Source organism: Myxocyprinus asiaticus, chromosome 9, assembly GCF_019703515.2.
Source record: "Myxocyprinus asiaticus isolate MX2 ecotype Aquarium Trade chromosome 9, UBuf_Myxa_2, whole genome shotgun sequence".
Taxonomy (NCBI): domain Eukaryota; kingdom Metazoa; phylum Chordata; class Actinopteri; order Cypriniformes; family Catostomidae; genus Myxocyprinus; species Myxocyprinus asiaticus.
Window position 1 is genome coordinate 44,310,680 of NC_059352.1, and position 23,016 is coordinate 44,333,695.

General features: G+C 40.2%; 1 protein-coding gene across 1 annotated transcript in view; it reads left to right on the forward strand.

Moving 5' to 3' along the window:
* The first annotated feature begins 478 nt into the window (after positions 1-478).
* Positions 479-23,016, forward strand: part of myh9a (myosin, heavy chain 9a, non-muscle) — a 53,397-nt gene continuing 30,859 nt past the window's right edge. Inside the window, exons 1-4 of the mRNA XM_051706571.1 lie at positions 479-640; positions 15,490-15,821; positions 17,142-17,298; positions 17,468-17,495. Coding sequence (XP_051562531.1) covers positions 15,495-15,821; positions 17,142-17,298; positions 17,468-17,495 — 512 coding nt within the window. The 5' untranslated portion in view covers positions 479-640; positions 15,490-15,494. The remainder of the gene's footprint in view (positions 641-15,489; positions 15,822-17,141; positions 17,299-17,467; positions 17,496-23,016) is intronic.

A 23,016-nucleotide genomic window follows, 5' to 3' on the forward strand; every position in this document is an offset into this window, starting at 1 on the left:
CACAAAAGCAAAGGTTGTGGGGAATAATAGCCATTTCTATACTTCTGAGGCACAAGCAATTAGGAAATAACACTACCCAGGAACCAAAAAAACAAAAAACCAAAAAACAAGTGTTACACAGTGTAATCTTTCAAAGAGCGTGTGTCTTTCAGTGGAAGCATGAATACACATGTCCGATGTCAGAAATTCGTCCTTCATGCAGAATCTTATATATTTCTTATAAATGTTTCTTTCTTTTAATTTCCTGGTTTAGATAAAAAACAAAAATGCAACGTGGACTCACCCTTTTGGACCCAACTGTAGCCTAAAAGTCCACCCTAAGGTAACTGTTTTGGCACGCTGAAAAAATCATTAATCAATGAAAGCGTATCTCTTTATTGACGCTTTCCTAGGAGGGTTAAATGAATAAAAGTAGGCGGGGCGGTATAGAGAAACCGCCACGCCCACACAGCTGATTTAAGAGTCAGAGGGAGTTTGTCTAAAGAAGAGAGAGGAAACTGGTGAGGTGAACGCAGATGTCAGAGGAAAGTATCGCGAACTACACAGTTTTTCGGATAAATTCATCGCATCCGTGTCATTCTCTGTAGCAAACTAGGAGATTTGGATCAAGCAGATCTTCTCAACTATAAGAAAGCACCAGGTAAGTGTTACATTCTCACCTGAGCGCGCACACCTGAACCTGTTCTTCACAATCAGCCAATGCACGTGCGTCTAAACATTTTAAGATTAAATGATAAAATTCTTTCAGATTTGTTAAAACACCTTTTTTTTTTTTTTTTTTGTTGTTGTTGTTGGATACTAATAATATTTGTAAAATTGAGAAACGTTGTGAAACATTTAGCACATTAGAGTGTTCTAACGTACGACTTAAAATGTTTTTGATACCCAAAAGAAAGAGAATGCGCGAGAATGCAATGCTATTCAACATATTCCCCGCTGACACTTAAGATGAGCTTTTGTCTGTATGTGCAACACGCGCAGCCTGCTTTGAAACAAGTTTCAAGGACAGACACGACTTTTACTGATTTGCTCAGCCCTGAGGAGACACATTCGGAGAACAAGAGTACTCAACTCATGTAACTTTGAACATTAAAAAAAAAAAGTTACAAATTGATATTAATGACTTACTACTAGTGGTGTTTCACCTTGTACTCCTATCTATCTATCTATCTATCTGTCTCTGTTTAGTGTGAGCATTGGTGTGTCTGTGCTGCTTGTTGACTTTATCTCAGAGCTGTTTGCATTTGAACTGTAAGCAAGGCTTTAACATGAGCCAAGATCAGGCATGGGATGAGAGAATGTGACAATGGAGGGATCAGATAAGGCATGGCACTACAGATGACCACAGAAGATCTGACTGTAGGACAGACTCTTTAAGGGTGAATCTCATGAAAACATGTCCAGATTACATTTCACCCCAAAATCAAGAAAAATAAATAAATATTCAATTTGCATAAAGAACAAATAAGGCAATATTAGGACCATTAGGATATTTTGCATTGACAGTTTTTGTGACAGTTAAGCTCAATTCATTACAATTAGGCCTGTTATTTACGTTCATAATTCTAATTAGTGTAATACCATATTTTTATTGTAGTAAAAAAATGTGTGTATGTGTGTGTGTATATAATAAATAAATATATCTTTATACAGAAAATACTGTCCCATTGCCAAAAAAAAAAAAAAAAAAAAACTTTAAGCAAAATATAATCTCTTATTTCTTTTTTGATTTTCAGGGTGAAATATTACCTGTATATGTTCTTGAATGTTTTTGAGATTCCCCCTTAAGTTATTTTGTCAGGTCTTTTGTGTATTTGTGTTGACCAGACTAGATCAGGTTTGACAATTGGGAGAGGAGTGATTGTTTAGCTAATCTTGAGGTGAGTGAATTTCTTCAATTTAAACAAAATTAAGCACAGTTTTGGGCTGACACACTGTTGTCTGCTGTTCTCCTGTTACTTTTTAATAGATTCAGAGAACAAGCTGTAACGTGTTGCGTTCTAAGGTCTTGCAATAAAGCCTGAAGCTTTGGAGGAAGTGTGTCAGCGTGGTTAAGCAACTTCTATATCAACAGCCTCTAGAAACCATTTCACTATTTATTGTTCCTTAATGGATTGCTCTTGGTTCCTCTTTGCTCAACAATGAGTTGTTTGACTCTTTTGTAATATAAAAGTCCTTTAAAGAACTCCGTTCATGTCCCTTTTATACTGTATTATTGTAATTTGGTGACACATCTTCATTAGGAACCCAATAAAAGTGCACAACGTGTACCCACGGTCATTTGCATTTAATCACAGAGACTGTTTCCGAGCTGCTAATGAACTTGCAGACAGAGATGACACCAGGCTAATCTCCTTATCCCTCTTACACACACCATCTCAAAAGTAGGCTAAAGCTGTGCTGTTAACTTTTCTTTTTCTAGCTACAGTACCTTTCTTCTACTCTTTCCCAGTCTCACCTTTGGCCACATTCCACTCACCTTTCTTGGCATCTTTTTTTTGTTTTTCTTTTTTCTGTCTCACTGCGCTTAATTAGAAATTGGATTATATGAGTGTTTAGAGGTCAAGGGCAGTGAGCATATTCATAGTCTAAACAGGCATAGGACTTTCACTCCAAGAAGCCATGCATTTCCTCCCCTTGAGGCACAGGTAGATGTGGAACACTCGACACTGGCATACTCAAGTCACATTAGATTATTTCATTTCAAGTCATTTATTATCGCGTGCGTGCATTTTCCATCACCTTATTACTCTCCCAGTAAGCACAACAACATTTCTCAACCAATTATTGATGGCAACCAACACTTTGTATTTATGCTGCAACCTAGTCTCACAGAAAGAACATTACTATACATTTTTGCAAATCGAATTTTACGTGACTCTTTCCACGTTTTGCTACAGTTTCCTGGTGGAATTAATACTAGAGGTGCTACAACAACTGTGCATTTATTCACCTTCACACAAATCACGGGTACTATGGCTCTTTAGGACTTTATGAACACTTATTCTCGCTCTATTACTCAGACCCTGCTATATTATTATCTCAAAACACTTTTACTCTAACGCATCATTTGAAAAATGATACATTTTAATGCTTGTACCACAGGCCCTCCTACACTTACACATTTATTTCAATGTGATTAAGTTCCTCAGACGCTCACCTGATAGTGTTGGACTTTGGACTCGGAGACCAAGCCTCGCCCGTGCAAGGATGCTTGTGAAAGTGAATCGAAAGTGTCATAGAAGTGACACTAATGATGTGGTTGCTTCAATAAAAGTGCTTTTTAATGTCGAAATTGCTTTTAAAACCCTATCGTTAGGTTTAGGTGTTGGTTAAAGTTAAGGACCTGTAGACTGCCCATCTCAAATTATATATACGTATGTATAGATAGCAGATTCAAGATTCTACTTATTGCTGGTGGCCTTCACTGTAAAGTTATAATACATGAGTCATTTTAAAGCTACTAAAATAACCCAGCAAAGAGCAGTGAAAGGTTTTCTTGTTCACAGACCTGACGTCTGTGGTCATGAAATCATCAAACACAAATCAGAGACTGGTGTTGGCCCACCTGAAGGACATCACTGGACCCTTTCTAGATCCCCTTCAATTTGTTTATCGAGCAAACAGGTCTGTGGATGATGCAGTCAACATGGGATTGCATCATATCCTGCAACATCTGGACAGACCAGGGACATATGACATTTTTGTTGACTTCAGTTCGGCTTTCAATACCGTCATCCCAGCTATACTCCAGAATGAATTGCACCAACTCTCTGTTCCCATGTCAATCTGTCAGTGGATTACTAGCTTTCTGACAGACAGGCAGCAGCTTGTGAGACAGGGGAAACTCGCTTCTAGCACTGTACAATCAGCGCTGGTGCCCCCAGGGATGTGTGCTCTCCCCTCTACACCAGTGACTGCATTGCCAAGGACCCCTCTGTCAAGCTCCTGCAGTTTGCAGACGACACCACTGTCATCGGCCTCATCCGAGATGATGATGAGTCTGCATACAGAAGGGAGGTTGAACAGCTGGCTGTCTGGTGCAGTCAAAACAACCTTGAGCTGAACACGCTCAAAACGGTGGAGTTGATTTGTAGACTTTAGGAGGAACAACCCAACACTGACCCCCACCCCTCACCATTCTAAACAGCACTGTGGCAGCAGTGGAGTCATTCAGGTTCCTGGGCACTACCATCTCACAGGACCTGAAGTGGGAGACACACATTGACTTCATTGTGAAAAAGGCCCAGCAGAGGTTGTACTTCCCTCACCAGTTGAGGAAGATCAGCCTGCCCCAGGCGCTGCTGATACAGTTTTACTCGGCACTCATTGAGTCTGTCCTCTGTACTTCAGTAACTGTCTGGTTTGGTTCAGCTACGAAATCAGACATCAGAAGACTACAAAGGACAGTTCGGACTGCTGAGAGGATTATTGGTTGTTTCAGGTCTTAGTAGAGGCAATTAATCAAAGTTCCCTGCATCATAGTGAGAGCAGTTCTGGTCATTTGCATGTTATCAGGTGTGTAATCACTATCAAATTACACTTTTCAGGGGACTGTGGTGATCGTTTTTCTTTATTCTAAATCAGTCTCCACAGTTTTCAATCAAATTACTGTAATTTAATGATTTCTTTTACAGAAACGTCAGATAAATATGCCTTACAATGTCACTCTTCATTCTAGCCCACTTAAGAATATTATCCAGTGCATTTTGAGAGAATTTTGCCAAAAACCGTGCCATTCATGGCAATCTCCCATTCATTCCTATTGGGAGTTTGCAAAGCTCGTCAGAGCAAGTAACCGGGGGGGGCGGAGCTTAGCAAAGGGTCAATTCTGAGTTTTCCACTAACGACTTGCGGCTGCTTGGGAATTTTGAAATTCTAAAATTCTTGCAAGATGCTGTCATTCTGCCTCATTCTCACAGAATATCAGATGACTAACATTCAGGAAGAATGTTTTTAAAAGCACACAAATTTCATGCCCTGCTGTAAAGCTAGGTAAAAGGTCGAGTTAGGGAGGTCCACTGTAGCTTTTACAGATAGTTAAGCTTTTGGGCTTGATGGTGTTTGACTGATCACTAACTATTGAATTCTTAATTGGTATGGTATTCTTATCTATGCAGTCAAAACCTAAAAGGCTCATTTCCAATATGCGTTATGACCTATCTTCCTAATGGGCACTAAAAAGAGGAACTGTTGCATAATTTATCAGAAGGCCAACTAATGTTTCAAATTTGCCCTCTGATTATTTAAGTAGCCTCTTGTAATGCAATGATTAAAAATCTCTGAAAACGTAAAGCCATAGAGCTCCAAGCATTTAATATGGCATTTCAAGCCATAATAGGTTGCATTGTTTTTGACTAATGAAAAGTGTTGGCTTGACGCTTATTTCTGAGGTCTGGAGTGTTGCGCAGGATGTGGCGGATAATGAGATTTTGTTTGCCTTAACTTGTTTTAGGAATTACTCCTTCAGAGCAGATGTTCTCTCCACTTCAAAGGAATAGTAGTTGGCGTCCAGAGTCTCTGTGTACACATCAGCACACTAGATTTTAGGTGCTATATCTCGAACCCAAGAATTGCGTATTGGTTAACCCATTTTGATAAGATGATGTCTAGTGGACAGAAGGCTTGTAAAATGGTGAAATCTTTGTGTTCAAAGGTTTACCCTGTCAAAAGCCATAATGGTAATATGGGAACATGGTGTTGTACCACCTTCCATATAGTCAGACTTTTCCAGCCACGCAAAAATGTGTAGTCTTTATAAAAAGCACTCCCTATTTAGCAATATGAAGCCGAGTACTCCACTCTGAGACTGAATCTGAAATGAGTGTGGGAATTTATGGAATTCCTGTAATGAGGGGTTGAAGGAATTTGACCCAGGTGTGGGGAATAATTAGGTAGGAGGATAGAAGACGAAAGATTTGAGATAGTGGTGGTAGTAGTACTGTCTATTACAAAGTTTATGTAGTATTTTATCCAGGTGTTCTATTTATACAGAAAATGTGCATACTATGCACAGTATACCTACTATATACTGCATCGATATTTTTACTGCATTTTGTCTTGTTACATGTAATACATTTTTTTTTTTTAAAAAACATGATCGTACCATGGTACTTTTTATTAGTGGATTGCTGGTGTGGCTGTTGCATTATAGGGCAACATTCAATATGTTTATATGCACTAAAGTTTGACTTCAGACTAAAATGATTATTTTTCAAATGTAAACGCTTCAAGCCGGCGACACACTAGCTGGCTCCAAACAAAGCGGTTTTGGCCTCTGGTGTCACACTTACCAACTGTTTTACTGAGATTGTGCTCTGTTCAGTCGGATGTTTGTCACACTTTCCGATTCAGAATGGTGGAGGGGTGACCATGATACAGACTCTCTCTGATTCCCTGTCACATGGAGCTCGCCACAACCTTGTGGATGTGTGATTTGCGTATTCATCCCCTTGGCACTTGACGTAGAAAGTCGATGTCCATTTGTAGCTTCAGTGATTTTTAAAGTGCTTTTCACAACATGCGTCGTTTCAAAGCAGCTTTACAGGAAATCATGTGTTAACATAAATAAAATGAAACTGTAATATAATGTCTTGTAGTGATCATTGTGTAGTGTTTTTTTTTTTTTGTGTAATATATTTTTATTAAATCATACACTAGCAATGAAATGTAAATATATATAAAATAAACATTTAAACCCCACAACTCTGTGGTCAAACATAAGAAAATATATAAAAACTCAAACCGATATACATATATAAAAAAAATATATACATATACAAACATAAATACCTATACATGCATATACACACATAATAATCGTACTAACTATAATACACTACTCTCTCCACACCCCACCCGAGAGCCCTCCAAATACCTGCCCCATTTCCGAACAAACTTATCCAAGCCACCCCGTCTTCCCGATGACACCTCCTCATAAGCTGCCACCTTCCCCACCTCCGTGCACCACTCCGGATATGGGGGCGCACCAGCTGACCTCCAACCCCTCAAAATAACCTGCCTGGCAATCATCACACATGTCAGAACCCAGTTCTCTATATGGCCATCCCCACATCGATGACCGCCCCATCACCCAGAACACAAAGTCTGGGGCAAAACGAAACCCGAGTGCCCACCACGTCGCACACAAAATTCTGAACCTTCGACCAGAATTTCTGGATCTCGACACACCATCAAAAAAACATGGGCCATGTCTCCATCCTCCGATTGGCATCTCCAGCAGGTGGGTGTGTCAAGCCTATACAGTCTAGAGGGGGTCCAATAAAATCTGTGCAAAATTGAATTGTATAAGACGTACCCTTGCATAACTAGATGCAGACTTAACGTTTTTAAGAATCTTAGCCCACACTCTTTCCTCCAATGCCAAGTTGAAATCTTTCTCCCATACTCTCTTGAGAGAAGTTAAGGCTCCGTCCACCATTCTCTGAATTAACAGGGAGTAGTACACTGATGCCTCATGACCTTTTCCAAAAGCTGCAATCACCTCTCCCAAGCATCTGCCCCATTAGGGGGATGTGTGCTACTCCCAAAAATAGTACAAAGCAGGTGGTGCAGTTGTAAATGCCTATAAAACTGAGGTCTGGGGATCCCAAAATGTTGGACCAAGTTTTCAAATGATCTCAACACACCACTTTCATATAGGTCTCCGTGTGTAGCAACCCCCCTCACAATCCACTCTGGCCAGCAGAAAGGGGACTTGCCAATACACAGTCTTGGGTTCTGCCATACGCTCGAGGCAACGTTTAAATAAGTGTCCAAATTAAACAATCTGGACACTTTAGTCCATACCGAGTGTAAATGCGAAATAACGGGGTGTAACTTAACTTTTCTGATTAGTTTGATAGAGATGCTTTGTAATGGCGAAATAGGAGCAAGAACTGCTTGTTCAATAACAAACCAGGGAGGGGCTCTCTCAGGTGGAAGTGACAAATGAGCCAAATGTCTGAGACTGAACACATAGTAATAAAACAAAATCTTGGGTAGGCCTAGCCCTCCTTTGTCTATTGGCCTATGTAACTTATTAAATGCAATCTGGGATGTTTACCATTCCAAATGAAGGACTTCGCAATGCTATCAAATTTCTTGAAATAAGAGAGGGGGACATCTACAGGGAGAGATTGTAGCAGGTAGTAAAGTTTTGGAATTCAATTCATTTTAATAACATTAACCTTCCCAATCATCAATAAATGTAGTTTAAGCCCACCTGCTCACATCGTTCGAAAACCTTTTTATTAAAGGTTCAAAATTAACACTAACTAAATCAGACAAATTTGCTGGGAATAAAATCCCCAAATACTTAATGCCCTGTTTGGGCCACTGGAAGGCGCCCGGCTGACAAGCCGTTACTGGGCAGTACGCTGTCAGATCCAAAGCTTTGGATTTAGCCCAATTGAATTTGTATGCTGAGAACTTGGAAAAGGAATGAATAATTCTGTGGAGGCAAGGCATAGATAATAAAATATCTGCATAAAGCAGAAGCTTATGCGCCACACCTCCCGCCACCATCCCTGGAAAATCATCCTCCTTATCGCAGCTGCTAATGTTTCCAGGGCAAAACAGAACAATGGGGAAAGAGGGCAGCCCTGCCGAGTGCCCCTATTCCGAGTAAAATAATCTGAAATTAATCCATTTGTTTGTACCGCTGCTACAGGGTGTCTATAAAGTAACTTAATCCAACCAATAAATGTACTCCCTAACCCATACATTTCCAAAATCTTAAAGATAATCCCATTCTATAATATCAAAGCCTTTTCGGCGTCAAGCGAGATGGCAGCGATTGGAGATTGATCATTCGCTACTGACCACATGATATTGATGAGATGCCTGATGTTATCAGAAGAGCTACGGCCCCGAATAAATCCCACCTGATCTATATGTATAAGAGATGTCATAACTTAATCGATTAGCCAAAATTTGACAATATTTTTACATCTAGTTGGATCAGGGAGATTGGACGGTAACTTTTACACTCGCTTGGATCTTTGTCCTTTTTAAGAATCAGACTGATCCGGGCTTGTGTCATGGTTGGAGGAAGCTTTCTGTTCTTTAATGAATCAGTATAAACTTCTAACAAAAGTGGAGCTAGTTCTGTAGCATAGGATCTAAAAAATTCTGCGGCAAAACCATCTGGCCCTGGAGCTTTGCCAGTAGGTAGGGACTTAACCTTGGAGGAGCTTGACGAGGTAATTATCTCAGAATCAAGAGTTTTTTTTGCTCAGTAGTCAGTTTAGGAAGATCTAATGGTTCCACAAAGTTTCTAATATCTTCATCAGTAGACGAAGACGTGGAACTATAAAGATCGATATATAATTCTTTAAAGGCATTATTAATATCAATGGCTGAAGTAAAAATTTCACCACCAGCAGATTTCACTTAGGGAATTGTATAAAAAGACTCTCTGCTTTATATATCTAGTCAAAAGCTTCCCTGATTTGTCACCCGAAGTATGACTGTCTTGCCCCGAATAACCAAAACTCCACTTTCCGCGACAAAATAGTATTATATCTATATTTCAATTGGGTCAATTCTCTGAGGCCATCAGCTGACATACAGCGCTTCAGCTCTGCCCCTGCACTTTTAACATTTCCTTCCAACTCCACAAGTTCTTGTGCTTTGGATTTTTGATGAATGAGGCATACTGTTTGATCCGACCCCTAAGAACTGCCTTAAGTGCCTCCCAAGCCACGCCCACAGAGGATACTGAGGACCAGTTGGTCTCCATATAAACGTTGATTTCAGTCTTTAACATTTGTTGGAAATCAGGATTTTGCAAAAGGGACACATTAAAGCACCAACTATATGATTTATTTTTCTCCGTATGTGGCAACACATCTAAACTCACCAGGGCATGATCTGAGACTAATGTTTCCAATTGAGCAATCAACAACAGATGAAATGAGGGATTTGGATATTTAAAAAAAAATCTATTCTAGAATAAATCTTATGGACTGATGGAAAAAAAAAAAAATGTCTAGTCCCTACCAGATGGGTTTAAAAGTCTCCAAATATCTGTAAGACCAAGATTTTTTCATATCCTGTGAAGCATCAATGTTGCTCTAGGGGGCTTGCACACTTTTACTTCACTATGATCAAGGACTGAGTCCATCAAAAGATTAAAGTCTCCTCCCAATATTATATCATGAGTGGTGCCAGCGGTTTGCACCATCCCTTCAACATCAATAAAAAAGCCCTGATCATCAGCGTTAGGTGCGTAAATATTAGCCAAAATAAACCTTTGCCATTTGAATTTCAGCTAAAACAATTACTCCTAATTTATCTTTAATCTGTTTGAGACATTTTAATTGTAGATGTTTATTTACCAATATAATGACTCCCTTGCTCTTACTTGAGCCAGCACTAAAAAAACATGTCCACCCCATATCTTTCCAAATTTTTCAGCTTCCTGCGGGGAGAGATGTTTCTTGAAGAAACACTATCATATTTCTTACGTTGAAAAGTAATGACCTTCCTTCTTTTTATGGGGTGCCCCAACCCATTCACATTCCATGTGGCGAGAGAGAGTACACTCAACATTTGACATTTTGATATAGTAGAAAAAATAAATTGTCAAATTATACAGACCACATTCCCCATTAGTGAAACAATGAAACCCCAAACCCCCCCACTCTCAAACTGGCCAGGAACTTCAATGCAAAAGTTTCTTTAAGGAAAAGTGTTATTCACAAAACAAGCTCTGGCCGCAAGGCAGAGCAGACGCAAAAAAAAAGAAACCAAAATGACGCCCGAGTCGAGTCGACCCACTCACATGAGAAACATCCAATGGTTTATTCAGCCATTGATTCAATAAAAGACATTGCTTGATTGGGACTTGTAAATACTTTGACCGACCTTCGTTTCTATTCTCAGTTTGGCTGGAAACATCAGAGCAAAAGTAATCTTCCGATGATGTAAGAGTTTCTTGCGTTCCTTGAACCGATCGCGTTTTCTCTCTTGTGGAGTTCGCAAAGTCCGGGAACAAGAAAATATTATGGTTCTTCCAAGAAAGCTTCCCTTTGCTCCTCGCCTGGCTCAACACAAAATCTTTATCGGATGATCTCAGGAATCTGGCCAGAATTGATCGGGGCCTATCTCCCTCAGCAAATTTGTGAGCTGGGACTCTGTGAGCTCGCTCAATTTCCATCTTGTGGCCTATGTCATGTCGAGCAGACTCAGGAAAAGCTCCTAGGAATTTCACCATATCTCTGCCCTCCTCGTGCTCAGAAATTCCAACAATTCAAACGTTATTCCTGCGGCTTCTATTCTCAAGATCTTCAAGCTTTAAGGAGATGTTCCAAATCAACTTTGGCCGCGGGTGGATTAGCGGTTAATTCCCTCTCCGAAGATTCCAAAAAATCGATTCGTTTCTCAACATCAGTCATTCTTGTAACTAACTCGGATCATTTTATTTCCATCGCCGTAATCGATCGACATATTACAACGAGATCCTCCAAGTCGGCAAAAATCTTCGTCAACATCCATCGAGAGTCACATTATATTTTAGCAGCTTATTTTTAGAGGTTTTTGGTCCAATCATTATTACCTCTTTGTCGGAATCGAGTAGAAGGAAATTTCTGGCCATCGAATCTTTGATTTCATTGATGCACTCTGCTAATTTGGAGAATTGTGAGTTTTTGTTGGGTTTAGAAGAAATATAAGGTTGGGTATTGTTGGCATAACAGTGGAAACTTATTCCATGATTCCACTGATTCCTGATATCTCCCAGGGGAAGCATGTATAAGGAGTAAAGCAGAGGTCCTAAAACTGATCCCTGTGGCATTCCATTCTTTTGATTTGACAATTCCTCGTTTACACATACAAAGTGGTAGCGGTCTAATAAATAGGACCTAAACCATGCTAATGCAAGTCCACTAATGCCAAAATAATTCTCCAGCCTATTCAAGAGAGTGTCGTGATCTATTGTGTTGAAGGCAACACTGATCTAAAAGCACTAGAAGAGAAATGCAGCCGTGATCATATGATAAGAGCAAGTCATTTGTAACTGATAAGTGCAGTCTCTGTACTGTGATGGGGCCTAAATCCTGACTGAAATTCTTCATATTCAATTTCTCTGTAGAAATGAACCTAGTTGGGAGGACACTACCTTTTCTAGTATTTTCGACATAAATGGTAGATTTGAAATCGGTCCATAATTAGCCAATTCTCAAGGATCAAGCTGTGGCTTAAGCAGTTTGATAACTGCCATTTTTAAAGTTTCTTGGGACATGTCTTAAGGATAGCGAGGAGTTAATATAAAGAAGAGGTTCCACGGTAATGCGCTCAAGCCACGTGATAAGATGCGTGGACTGAAGGTGTCAGAATTGGGCTTTCCAAATTGGGGGAAAAAAGGGGAGGGGAAAAAAAAGGTTCTGAGATTACTGGGAATACCTCTTAAGAGCTTCGTTGGTATTGGATCTAACATGTTGTGGCTATTTATTTATTTTTAGTACGTTTTGTTAGCTCTTCATGACCTAGGATTGCAGTTGCTCATGAGCAAAATTATGAGACTGTTTTCTGAGGTGCTGTGACAGATGATTGCATAGTTCCAATTTTATTTAATTATTTACATTTTATTAGTAAATAAGTTAATGAAGTCATTGCTATTGTGCTGCGACGGAATATCTGGTTCAGTCAATGCTTTATTCCTAACCAATTTAGCCACAGTACTGAAACGCCTAGGATTGTTGTGGTTATTTTCTATGAGTTTGCTAAAATATGCTGACCTGGCAGCTTTTAGTGCCTGTCTGTATCTACAGAAACTATCCTTCCATGCAGCGCGAAATACCTCTAATTTTGTATTCTTCCACTTGCGCTCCTTTTCCAACCTGCTCTCTTGAGAGCATGAGTGTGATCATTGTACTGAAAAAAGCCTTGCACCGTGCAAGGCTTTTTTCTTTAATGGGGGGGGATAATATCAAGAGTGCTAGAGAAGGCTGTATTCATATTTTCTGTTATTTCATCAAGTTCTTCTAGACTTTTTGGATTACTGAGTATGTGCGACTATTCTGGAAGATTATTAGTCAAGCTGTCTTTAGTGGTTGAAAGAATGGTTCTACCTGAACATTAGCGTGGTGTAGATTGAATGACATTAGCTGATCGCAACAAACGAGACGAGATAATAATCTGAGATATAATCGCTCTGCGGTAGAATTTCTGTAGTATCAACATAAACTCCATACACTAGATTTAATTCTGTTATAAGATTATGGTGATGAGTTGGTGTGGTCACATTTTGTCTGACTCCAAGAGAGTTGAGAATATCAATAAATTCTAATCCCAATGTGTAATTTTCATTATCTGAATGTTGAAGTCACCAACAATTAAAGCTCTATCTACATTAACTATTAGATTAGATAAATTTATTCTGTAGCAAGGGCAAAAGACGACAGATTTATTTATATTTAACTGTCATATTAAGCATTATTAGTTCAAAAGAAACTTATATCCTGTCCTCCGAGTAACACCAAAAACTTCACTGTAAATTGTAGCAACACCACCTCCTCGACCCTTCAGACAAGGCTCATGTTTATAACAATAACCAAAGGGAGTAGATTCATTTAAACTAATACATTCATCTGGTTTAAGCCAGGTTTCAGTCAAAGAGCGCATCCAAACTATGATCTGTAATTTCATTTACAAATAGTGCTTTGGTAGATAGAGATCTAATGTTTAGTAGCCCTACCTTTTTATATGTTTCTTAATTTTTTTTTTTGAAGTTTGACCTTTTCTAAATGATTTAGTGAGGTTGTTTTTGGTAGTTTGGGGAACAGACACAGTCTCTGAGATATCTAGGTGATACAGTCTCTGTGTTGTTCATGTGACCTATGTGACGTCTTAAGGCAGCTAGCAGACATTTGAATTAACCAGTTTGTCTGCTTCCTGACCTGGGCCCCAGTTTCAAATACTATCATTATTAAGACTGAGCCAAATTACTAGAGAGGAGAGCGGCACCTTCCCTGGAGGGATGGAATCCATCTGTCTTTAGCAGGTCAGGTCTACCCCAAAAACTCTTCCAATTGTCTATAAATCCTATGCTGTTCTCCAGACACCACTCAGACATTTCAGCTGTTCAGTGACACTAATCTATTATAAACCTTGCCACCACGACAAGTAAGGAGTGGGCACAAACATATTACAGTGTCTGACATCGTTTTTGCAAGTTCACACACCTCTTTAACATTATCTCTAGTAATCTTCGACTGGCGAAGCTGGACATCATTAGTGCTGACATGAATAGCAATTTTGGAAAATCTATGTTTAGTATTAGCCAGCACTTGTAAATTTGATCTGATGTCAGACACCCGAGCCCCCAAAATGCATTTAACAATGTTGGCTGGAGTCTCTCTTTCCACGTTTCTTACAATAGAATCACCAATTATTAGGGCTCTTGCAATATGATTTTCAGAGGGTACATCACTGAGTGGGGAGAATTGATTTGAAACCCTAACAGGAACGGGAGAGTGGTGTCATTTTGCAGAGCGAGTATGCCGCCAAGGCATCACCCAGTCACCCAGCTGCGGGGCTCTAGAGCCGGAACCAAAGTGTGTGTTGCTCTGTTCTACCCACATCCGAAACCGTATCTACTGGCTTCTCTTTCTCACTGACCTCCACTAGTGTTCGGATGTGTGCCTCTAGCTCATTAACCTTCTCTGTCAGCCTGACTAATTCCTTATGTTTGTCACATGTGAATCCCTCACTGCTGACAGAAGAAGCTATAGTAAACATGTGGCATCTAATGCAGGAAGCAATAACATGAGTGGATGCCACGACTTACCGCAATTGGTGGTGGTTCTTGAGTGGCGATCGGTGTGGTTTCAATATCAAACATCTGCTGATTAGATGCAATAATCCATGTAGAACACAGTGGAGAAAAATCAGTACACTCAGTCAAGATGCAAGCTATAGACGAGCGGAAAAAAGAAAAGGAAATAAACTAGAGAAACGGGTGCACGCGGTATAATACACACAGATGAAACCGTAGAAAAGCGGAAAAACCCCAAGTACTCGGTAAAACGGCAAAGGGTAAAACAATGAACATATAAGAATAAGCAATGCTAAGCAGGCTAGCAAGCTACAAACACTCGTGCAGTGTGCTGTCAGCAACAACAATTTAACAGTATTTAACCCTATGCATTTGACTTCAAATATTAAATTACGCATTGATCTGTCCAAGTATACGTGTCAATGAAGATTGTACACAATCGCTCTACATATTTGTACTCTTGCCTTGGTACCTTAAGTGGTACCACCTGTAGCTTGACTAACTGAACTGGTAAATGTACGGAGTGTCTGCAGGAGTATGGAACTTGAGTAATCTTTTCATTTAACTTTGTTTAGGAATTGAGGAAATTCTTAGAAACCACTCCTCTTAAATCTTCCTCTTTCCATAACATTATTCTTATAATGGGGATGTGTAAAATGTGAAAAGTTTTAAACATACCCAACCACAAATGTTTTCTCTCCTACTTGTAGCCAAAATGTCAGATGCTGAGCAGTTCCTCTATGCTGACCGCAACGCCATCAATGACCCTTTGGCCCAGGCTGACTGGGCCTCTAAGAAGCTGGTATGGGTTCCCTCAGAAAAGCTTGGCTTTGAGGCCGGCTCCATCAAAGAGGAGACTGGAGATGAGTGTCTGGTGGAGCTTGTAGACTCTGGCAGGAAGATCAAGGTGAACAAGGATGATATCCAGAAAATGAACCCGCCCAAATACAGCAAGGTGGAGGATATGGCAGAGCTCACCTGCCTGAATGAAGCTTCGGTTCTGCATAACCTAAGGGAGAGGTACTACTCTGGACTGATCTATGTGAGTGTCAGAAATGGGGCTGTTTTAATGTGGTGTTCCAATTTAGAAAATACATGGGCATGGTAGGAGTTGCATTAAAGCATAGCTGTCAACTTGTGTCTGGATCCATCATGGTGCATGTTGAACATTTTGATGTCATTTGAATGTCAATGCAGGAATGTAACACTCATAAAGGTTGAATTTTATGACTTTTGTAGTTTCAATGCAAAAATGTGACTATTGTATGACCATGATTCAAGTTACATCATTTAAACCATAAGAAGCATCTAGTGCAAATATTTGTGATTGGTTACTGAGCTCTGTTCCAAAACATAATGGGCTGCCTTCTTGCCTGCTGCCTATATAGGCATTGCAGTACTTAAGGGGCAGTTCACCCAGAATTGTTTTTGCTTCCATCTGCACAGTTTAAAAAAAAAAAAAAAATTCAGTGTTCGATGGAGATCTTTGACCATTTGTGCCTTGATTCTAAGATGGTGTCAACGCATCTCGTCTCTGCATTTTTTACATTCGTTGTGCTGCATCATTCAGTGTGTTCTGTCTGAACAGTCCCCAAGACTGTCATAAAAACTCATAAGTAACTGCTTTGGAAAGCTATACATAAGCAGCAACTCTGTGCACGACACAATTGCACACTTTATGCAACATGATCACACGGGAAAGCAACATGCTGCTTCCGAATGTTCATGTACCAATTACTGACAATCGCTGTCCCATCAGACACTTTTGCATCAATCAAAAAGTATTCACCTTTCCCTGTGGCACTACTGACTGTGTTGCGCGAACAATCTCAGACACTGGTTCTGGTTCCATGGAAGCCAGGAAATAATGGTATTCGCACAAACCATGGTGAGCGCAATTTGGAGGCTGCATTTTCGCTTTGATTACACTTTTTCTCCACTGACGGATAGGTTTAGGGTTTGATTTTTGGGTTGGGGAGTTTGGGTTAGAGATCAGGGTTAGTAAAACATGCGTTCTTGTTGACTACATCATTTAAAAGTAAAGTTTTGCCGTCACCCTGTCGACATTTCACCTCAGCACTTCCAGCTTAGGCCATTGGTGGCAGTGGTTCGAATTTCGATAAGCACAGAATTTTTTGCTATGTTATTGAATTCACAGTGAGATCAGTCTGCGTCTCGTGATGTGACCAGGAGGCTCTACTCTCTGTTAATATAAAAGTTATAAAGTTTGACTGCCTCTGTAGGCGCTCACTAGGTTTTGGAACAGGGCATTGGTCAAGAGTGAGTATTGGTCAATAGGCTTTTAAAAAACACAAAAGGTGCTTTTCATGTGAAATAGCATATTGCAAAATCATTGTTGCAGACGTACTCTGGCCTCTTCTGTGTTGTGATAAACCCGTACAAGTATTTGCCTATCTACACTGAGGAGATCGTTGAGATGTACAAAGGCAAGAAGAGGCATGAAATGCCCCCTCATATCTACGCCATTACAGACATGGCCTACAGGAGCATGATGCAGGGTGAGAACTGTAAAAGCATTACATTGCATGCCATTTTATTCAAACTATTATTCATTTTAATTTGGTACAGTACTAAAATGGCACTTGCTTCATTGTACACTTGCTGGCTGGTTGCTATCAGTTCATGCAATAGATTTCAATGCTTATTCCTTTTTCTTTATCTATTTAGATCGAGAGGATCAGTCCATATTGTGCACGTAAGCTCGACTTGGCACTCCAAAAAATACCAATACCAAGTATCAAAATGGGCAAATTTAAAGAAATAATTCACCCCCACTGCCCAAAAAAAAAAAAAATAGAAAATTGTCTTAATTTACTCTGCCTTTTTTTTATTTTTTCAAACCCATTTGACTTATGTGAAATACAACAGGGGAATTTATGAATATCTCAGGTCATCTTGTCAATACAATGCCAGTTGATAGTGTTTCACTTTTTTTACAATTTATTGTTTCCAATGACAAATCAAACAAGCATAACAGGAAACACTGAATCAAATTACATGAACCTAAACCCTTCCCTCTGAACATTTTAATATATATAAAAACATTTTTGATTAAATAATCCCATGTTGCCCAGCCTTCTGCAAACCATCCCCTCAAAAGCCGCCACCCTGCCCAGTTCCGTGCACCACTCCGGAAATGAGGGCGCTCCAGCTGATTTCAATCCCCTAAGGATGACCTGCCTTCTGATCATGACACTAGCCAGGACCCAACTCTTCATGAACCCATCCCCTACATCAATAACTGTCCCATCGCCTGGGCCAAAATGAAACCCCAGCACCCAACCCATCACAAATACAATTCTGAACCTTCAAACGAAATTCTTGAATCTTAACCCCCCCCACCCCCCCACACAACATTTGTCCCCATCTTCTGATTGGCATCGCCAGCAGGTGGGTGTGTCTTTGAGACCAAGTCTATACAATCTAGAGGGGGTCCAATAGAATCTATGTAAAATCTTAAATTGCATCAGATGCACCCTTGCATCTCTAGATGTAGACTTGATGTTTTTTAGAATCCTAGCCCACACTCCCTCCTCCAATACAAAGTTTAAATCTTTCTCCCATACTCTTGAGAGAAGTTGAATCTCCGTCCCCCAGACTCTGAATTAACAGAGAATAATACACTGACGCCTCATGACCTTTTCCAAAAGCAGTAATCGCCACTTCCAGAGTATCTGCCGGTTTAGGGGGCTGTATGCTACTCCCAAAAACAGTACAGAGCAGATGTTGCAGCTGTAAATACCCAAAGAACTGAGATCTGGGAATCCTAAAATGTTGAACCAAATTTTCAAAAGATCTCAACACCACTCTCATATAAGTCACTGAGCATATTAACCTCCCTCACAATCCACTCTGACCAACAGAAAGGGGACTTATTAATACATAATTTTGGGTTCATCCATATGCTCGAGGCAACATTTAAATAAATGTCAATTAAACACACTGGACACTTTTTTCCATACCGAGTGCAAATGCGAGATAACGGGGTGTGAATTAATTACTCCGGTTAGTTTAATGGAAAGGCTTTGTAATGGTAAAATGGGGCAAGAACTTCCTGTTCAATACAAAACCAGGGAGGGGCTCTCTCAGTTGGAAGCGACCAATGAGCCAAATGTCAGAGACTGAATGCATAATAATAAAACAAAATCTTGGGTAGGCCTAGCCCGCCTTTGTCAATTGGCCTATGTAATTTGTTGAAATGTAATCTGGGACGTTTACCATTCCAAATGAAGGATTTCGCTATGCTATCAAATTGCTTGAAATAAGAGAGGGGGACATCTACAGGGAGAGATTGTAGCAGGAAGTTGAATTTTGGAATACAATTCATTTTAATAACATTTAACCTTCCCAATCATAGATAAATGTAATGAAGTCCACCTGTCCACATCGCTCAAACGGTTTTATTAAGGGGTCAAAATGAACTAACTAAATCACACAATTTGCTGGGAATAAAATACTTAATGCCTTGTTTGGGCCACTGGAAGGCGCATGGCTGAAAATCTGTTACTGGGCAGTACGCTGTCGGAGCCAAAGCTTCGGATTTAGACCAATTAATTCTGTATCCTGAGAACTTAGAAAAGGAATTAATAATTCTGTGAAGGCAAGGCATAGATCTAGTGGGGTCGGAGACGAATAATAAAATCATCTGCGTAAAGCAAAAGTTTATGCGTCATACCTCCCGCGACCACCCCTGGAAAATCATTTTCCTTTCTTATCATGGCTGCTAATGTTTCCAGGGAAAGAGGGCAACCCTACCGGGTGCCCCTATCCGGAGTACAATAATCTGAAATTAATCCATTTGTTTGTACTGCTGCTGCTGCCGGGTGTCTATAAAAGCAACTTAATCAATCCAATAAATGTACCCCCAAACCCATACATTTCCAAAATCTTAATCCCATTCTACCATATCAAATGCCTTTTTGGCGTCAAGTGAGACAGCAGCGACTGGAGTCTGATTTGCCACTGACCACATGATATTGATGAGACGCCTGATGTTATCAGAAGAGCTGCGGCCCTGAATAAACCCCACCTGATCTATATGTAATAAGATGTCATAAATTTTGGCTAACCGATTAAGTTTGGACAATATTTTAACGTCTAGCTGGATCAGGGAAATTGGATGGTAACTGTTACACTTGCTTGGATCTTTGTCCTTTTTAAGAATCGGACTGATCCAGGCTTGCGTCATGGTTGGCGGAAGCTTTCCATTCTTTAATGATTCCGTAGCCAATTCTGTAGCATAAGATCTAAAAAATTCAGTGGCAAATCCATCTGGCTGGGAGCTTTGCCTGTAGGGAAGGCCCTAATTACCTCGCCAAGCTCCTCCCAAGGTTATCTCGGAATCAAGAGAATTTTTTTGCTCAGTCGTCAATTTAGGGAGTTCTAATGGTTCCACAAAATTTCTAATACCTTCTTCAATAGACGAAGACGTGGAACTATAGAGATCAAGAGAAAATTCTTTAAAAGCATTATTAATATCAATGCCCAAGATAAAAATACCACCACCAGCAGATTTCACTGAGGGAATGGAAGAAAATGACTCTCTCTGCTTTTATATATCTAGCCCAAAGCTTCCCTGCTTTGTCCCCTGCGTCTTGCCCTGAATAACCAAAACTCCACCTTCTGTGACCATAGTATTATCTGTATTTCAATCGGTCAATTCACTGAGGCCATCAGACGACATTCGGAGCTTCAGCTCTGCCTCGGCACTTTTAATATTTCCTTCCAACTCCATGAGTTCTAGTGCTTTGGATTTTTTGATGAATGAGGCATACTGTATAATCCGACCCTTAAGTGCATCCCAAGCCACGCCCACAGAGGATGTTGAAAACCAGTTGGTCTCCATATAAACATTGATTTCAGCCTTAAACATTTATTGGAAATCAGGATTTTGCAAAAGGGATATATTTAAAGTGCCAACTATATGATTTAATTTTCTCCATATGTGGCAACACCTCTAAACTCACCAGGGCATGATCTGAGATGATGTTTCCAACTGAACAATCAACAACAGATGAAATGAGGGACTTGGATATTTAAAAAAATCTATTCCATAATAAATCTTATGGACTGAAAACAATTTACAGTCCCTACCAGATGGGTTCAAAAGTCTCCAAATATCTGCAAGACCAAGATTTTTACACATCCTGTGAAGCATCATTGTTGCTCTAGGGGACTTACACACTTGCTTCACTATGATCAAGGACTGAGTCCATCACTAAATTAAAGACTCCTCCCAATATTATATCATGAGGGGTGCCAGTGGCTTGCAAAATCCCTTCAAGGTCTATAAAAAAAAATAAAAAAAGCCCTGATCCTCAGTGTTAGGTGAGTAAATATTAGCCAAAATCAACCTTTGCCCCTGAATTAACTGCTAAAACAATGACTCTTCCTAATTTATCTTTTTAATCTGTTTGAGACATTTGAATTGTAATGTTTACTTATCAGTGTAATGACTCCCCTGCTCTTACTTGAGCCAGCACTAAAGAAAACATGTCCACCCCGTATCTTCCCAAATTTTTCAGCTTCCTGCGGGGAAAGATGCGTTTCTTGAAGAAACACTAGATCATATTTCTTATGTTTAAGAAAATTAATAACCTTCCTCCTTTTTATGGGGTACCCCAACCCCTTCACATTCCACTTGGAGAGACAATCCACTCATTAACATTTGACATTTTTACATATTAGAAAAATGAGTGTCAAAAATACAGTTTATAAAGACCACATTCCACATTGGTGCAACAATCAACCCCTGAACCAAACAGAAAAAAAAAATGTGCATTAACCCCACGCACGACAGTGCCAACTGGCATCCATCCCTCTAATCTCAAACAGTCATGCATGCCTACGAGAGTCCCCATGACAACTTTGCCATCGGATTGCTCAAGTCCGGTGCTTCTATAAAAATTTTGTGAGACAATTACATAACAGAAAATAATCTATAAAACAAACTCCAGCCAATAGATGGAATAAACACAAAGAACATGTAGATTCATTCACAAAACTGTATCGAAGGTGTGTTCTTCCACAAAACAAACTCCAGCCTAGCGGAACCAGCACAAAAAAAAACTAATAAAATCAATTCAGTTTCCTCGGGCAGTCAAACTAATGTTCAGTGAGCCGGCTGTTCATGAGTGAAGCAGAAGTCTTAATCCTTCCAATGTCCTGCAAAAAATACTGCACAAAACAAACTCTAACAAATAGGAGGCATAAACAAAGAACGAGCAGATTCATCCACAACTGTCCCGAAGGAGTGTTATTCCACAAAACTAACTCCGGCCGGTAGGCGGAACCAGCACAAAAAGAAAGAAAACAGGCACCCAGTTTCCTTGGACGGTCAAGTGTATGATCAGCGGGACAAGCTTACTTGGAGGCAATGTAAGAAACACGACATGACTTCCTCAGCCCATCGATTTTATGAAAGACATCGATTGCTGGGGGTATGCAAATATTTTGCAGCCATCCTTCGTATCCATTCTCAATTTGGCCGGGAACATCAGTGCAAAAGCGACCCTCCAATGCAGTGATACTACACAAAACAAACTCCAGCCGCTAGGCAGAACCAACACAAAGAAACAAAGGCGCCCAGCTTCTTCATACAGTCAAGTTTGTTTAGTGAGACAAGCTTACTTGGGGCACCATGAAAATCACCAAATGACTTACTCACGCCATTGTTTCTATGAAAGACATCGCTTGCTGTGGGCATGTAAATACTTTGCGGCCATCCTTGGTATCTATTCTCAGTTTGGTCGGAAACATCAGTGCAAAAGCGATCTTCCATTTGATCGAAGAGTTTCTTGCATTCCTTGAATCGATCACGTTTCTCTCGTTGAATTCGCTAAGTCTGGGAACAAGAAAATGTTGTGGTTTTTCCAAGAAAGCCTTCCTTTACTCCTTGCCTCGCGTAACACGAGATCTTTATTGGATGATCTCAGAAATTTGGCCAGAATTGATCAGGGCCTGTCTCCCTCAGCCGATCTGTGAGCCGGGACTCTGTGAGCTCGCTTGATTTCCAGCTTATGGCCTGTTATGTCGAGCAGACTCGGGAAGAGCTCCTCTAGGAATTTCACCATATCTTGGCCTTCCTCAAGCTCAGGAATTCCAACAATTCGGACATTGTTTCACCGGTTATGATTCTCCAAATCCTCCAGTTTTTCCCCAAACACGTTCCGGGTCTGTCTTGGTCGCTAGCGGATTAGCACTAATTCCCTCTCTGA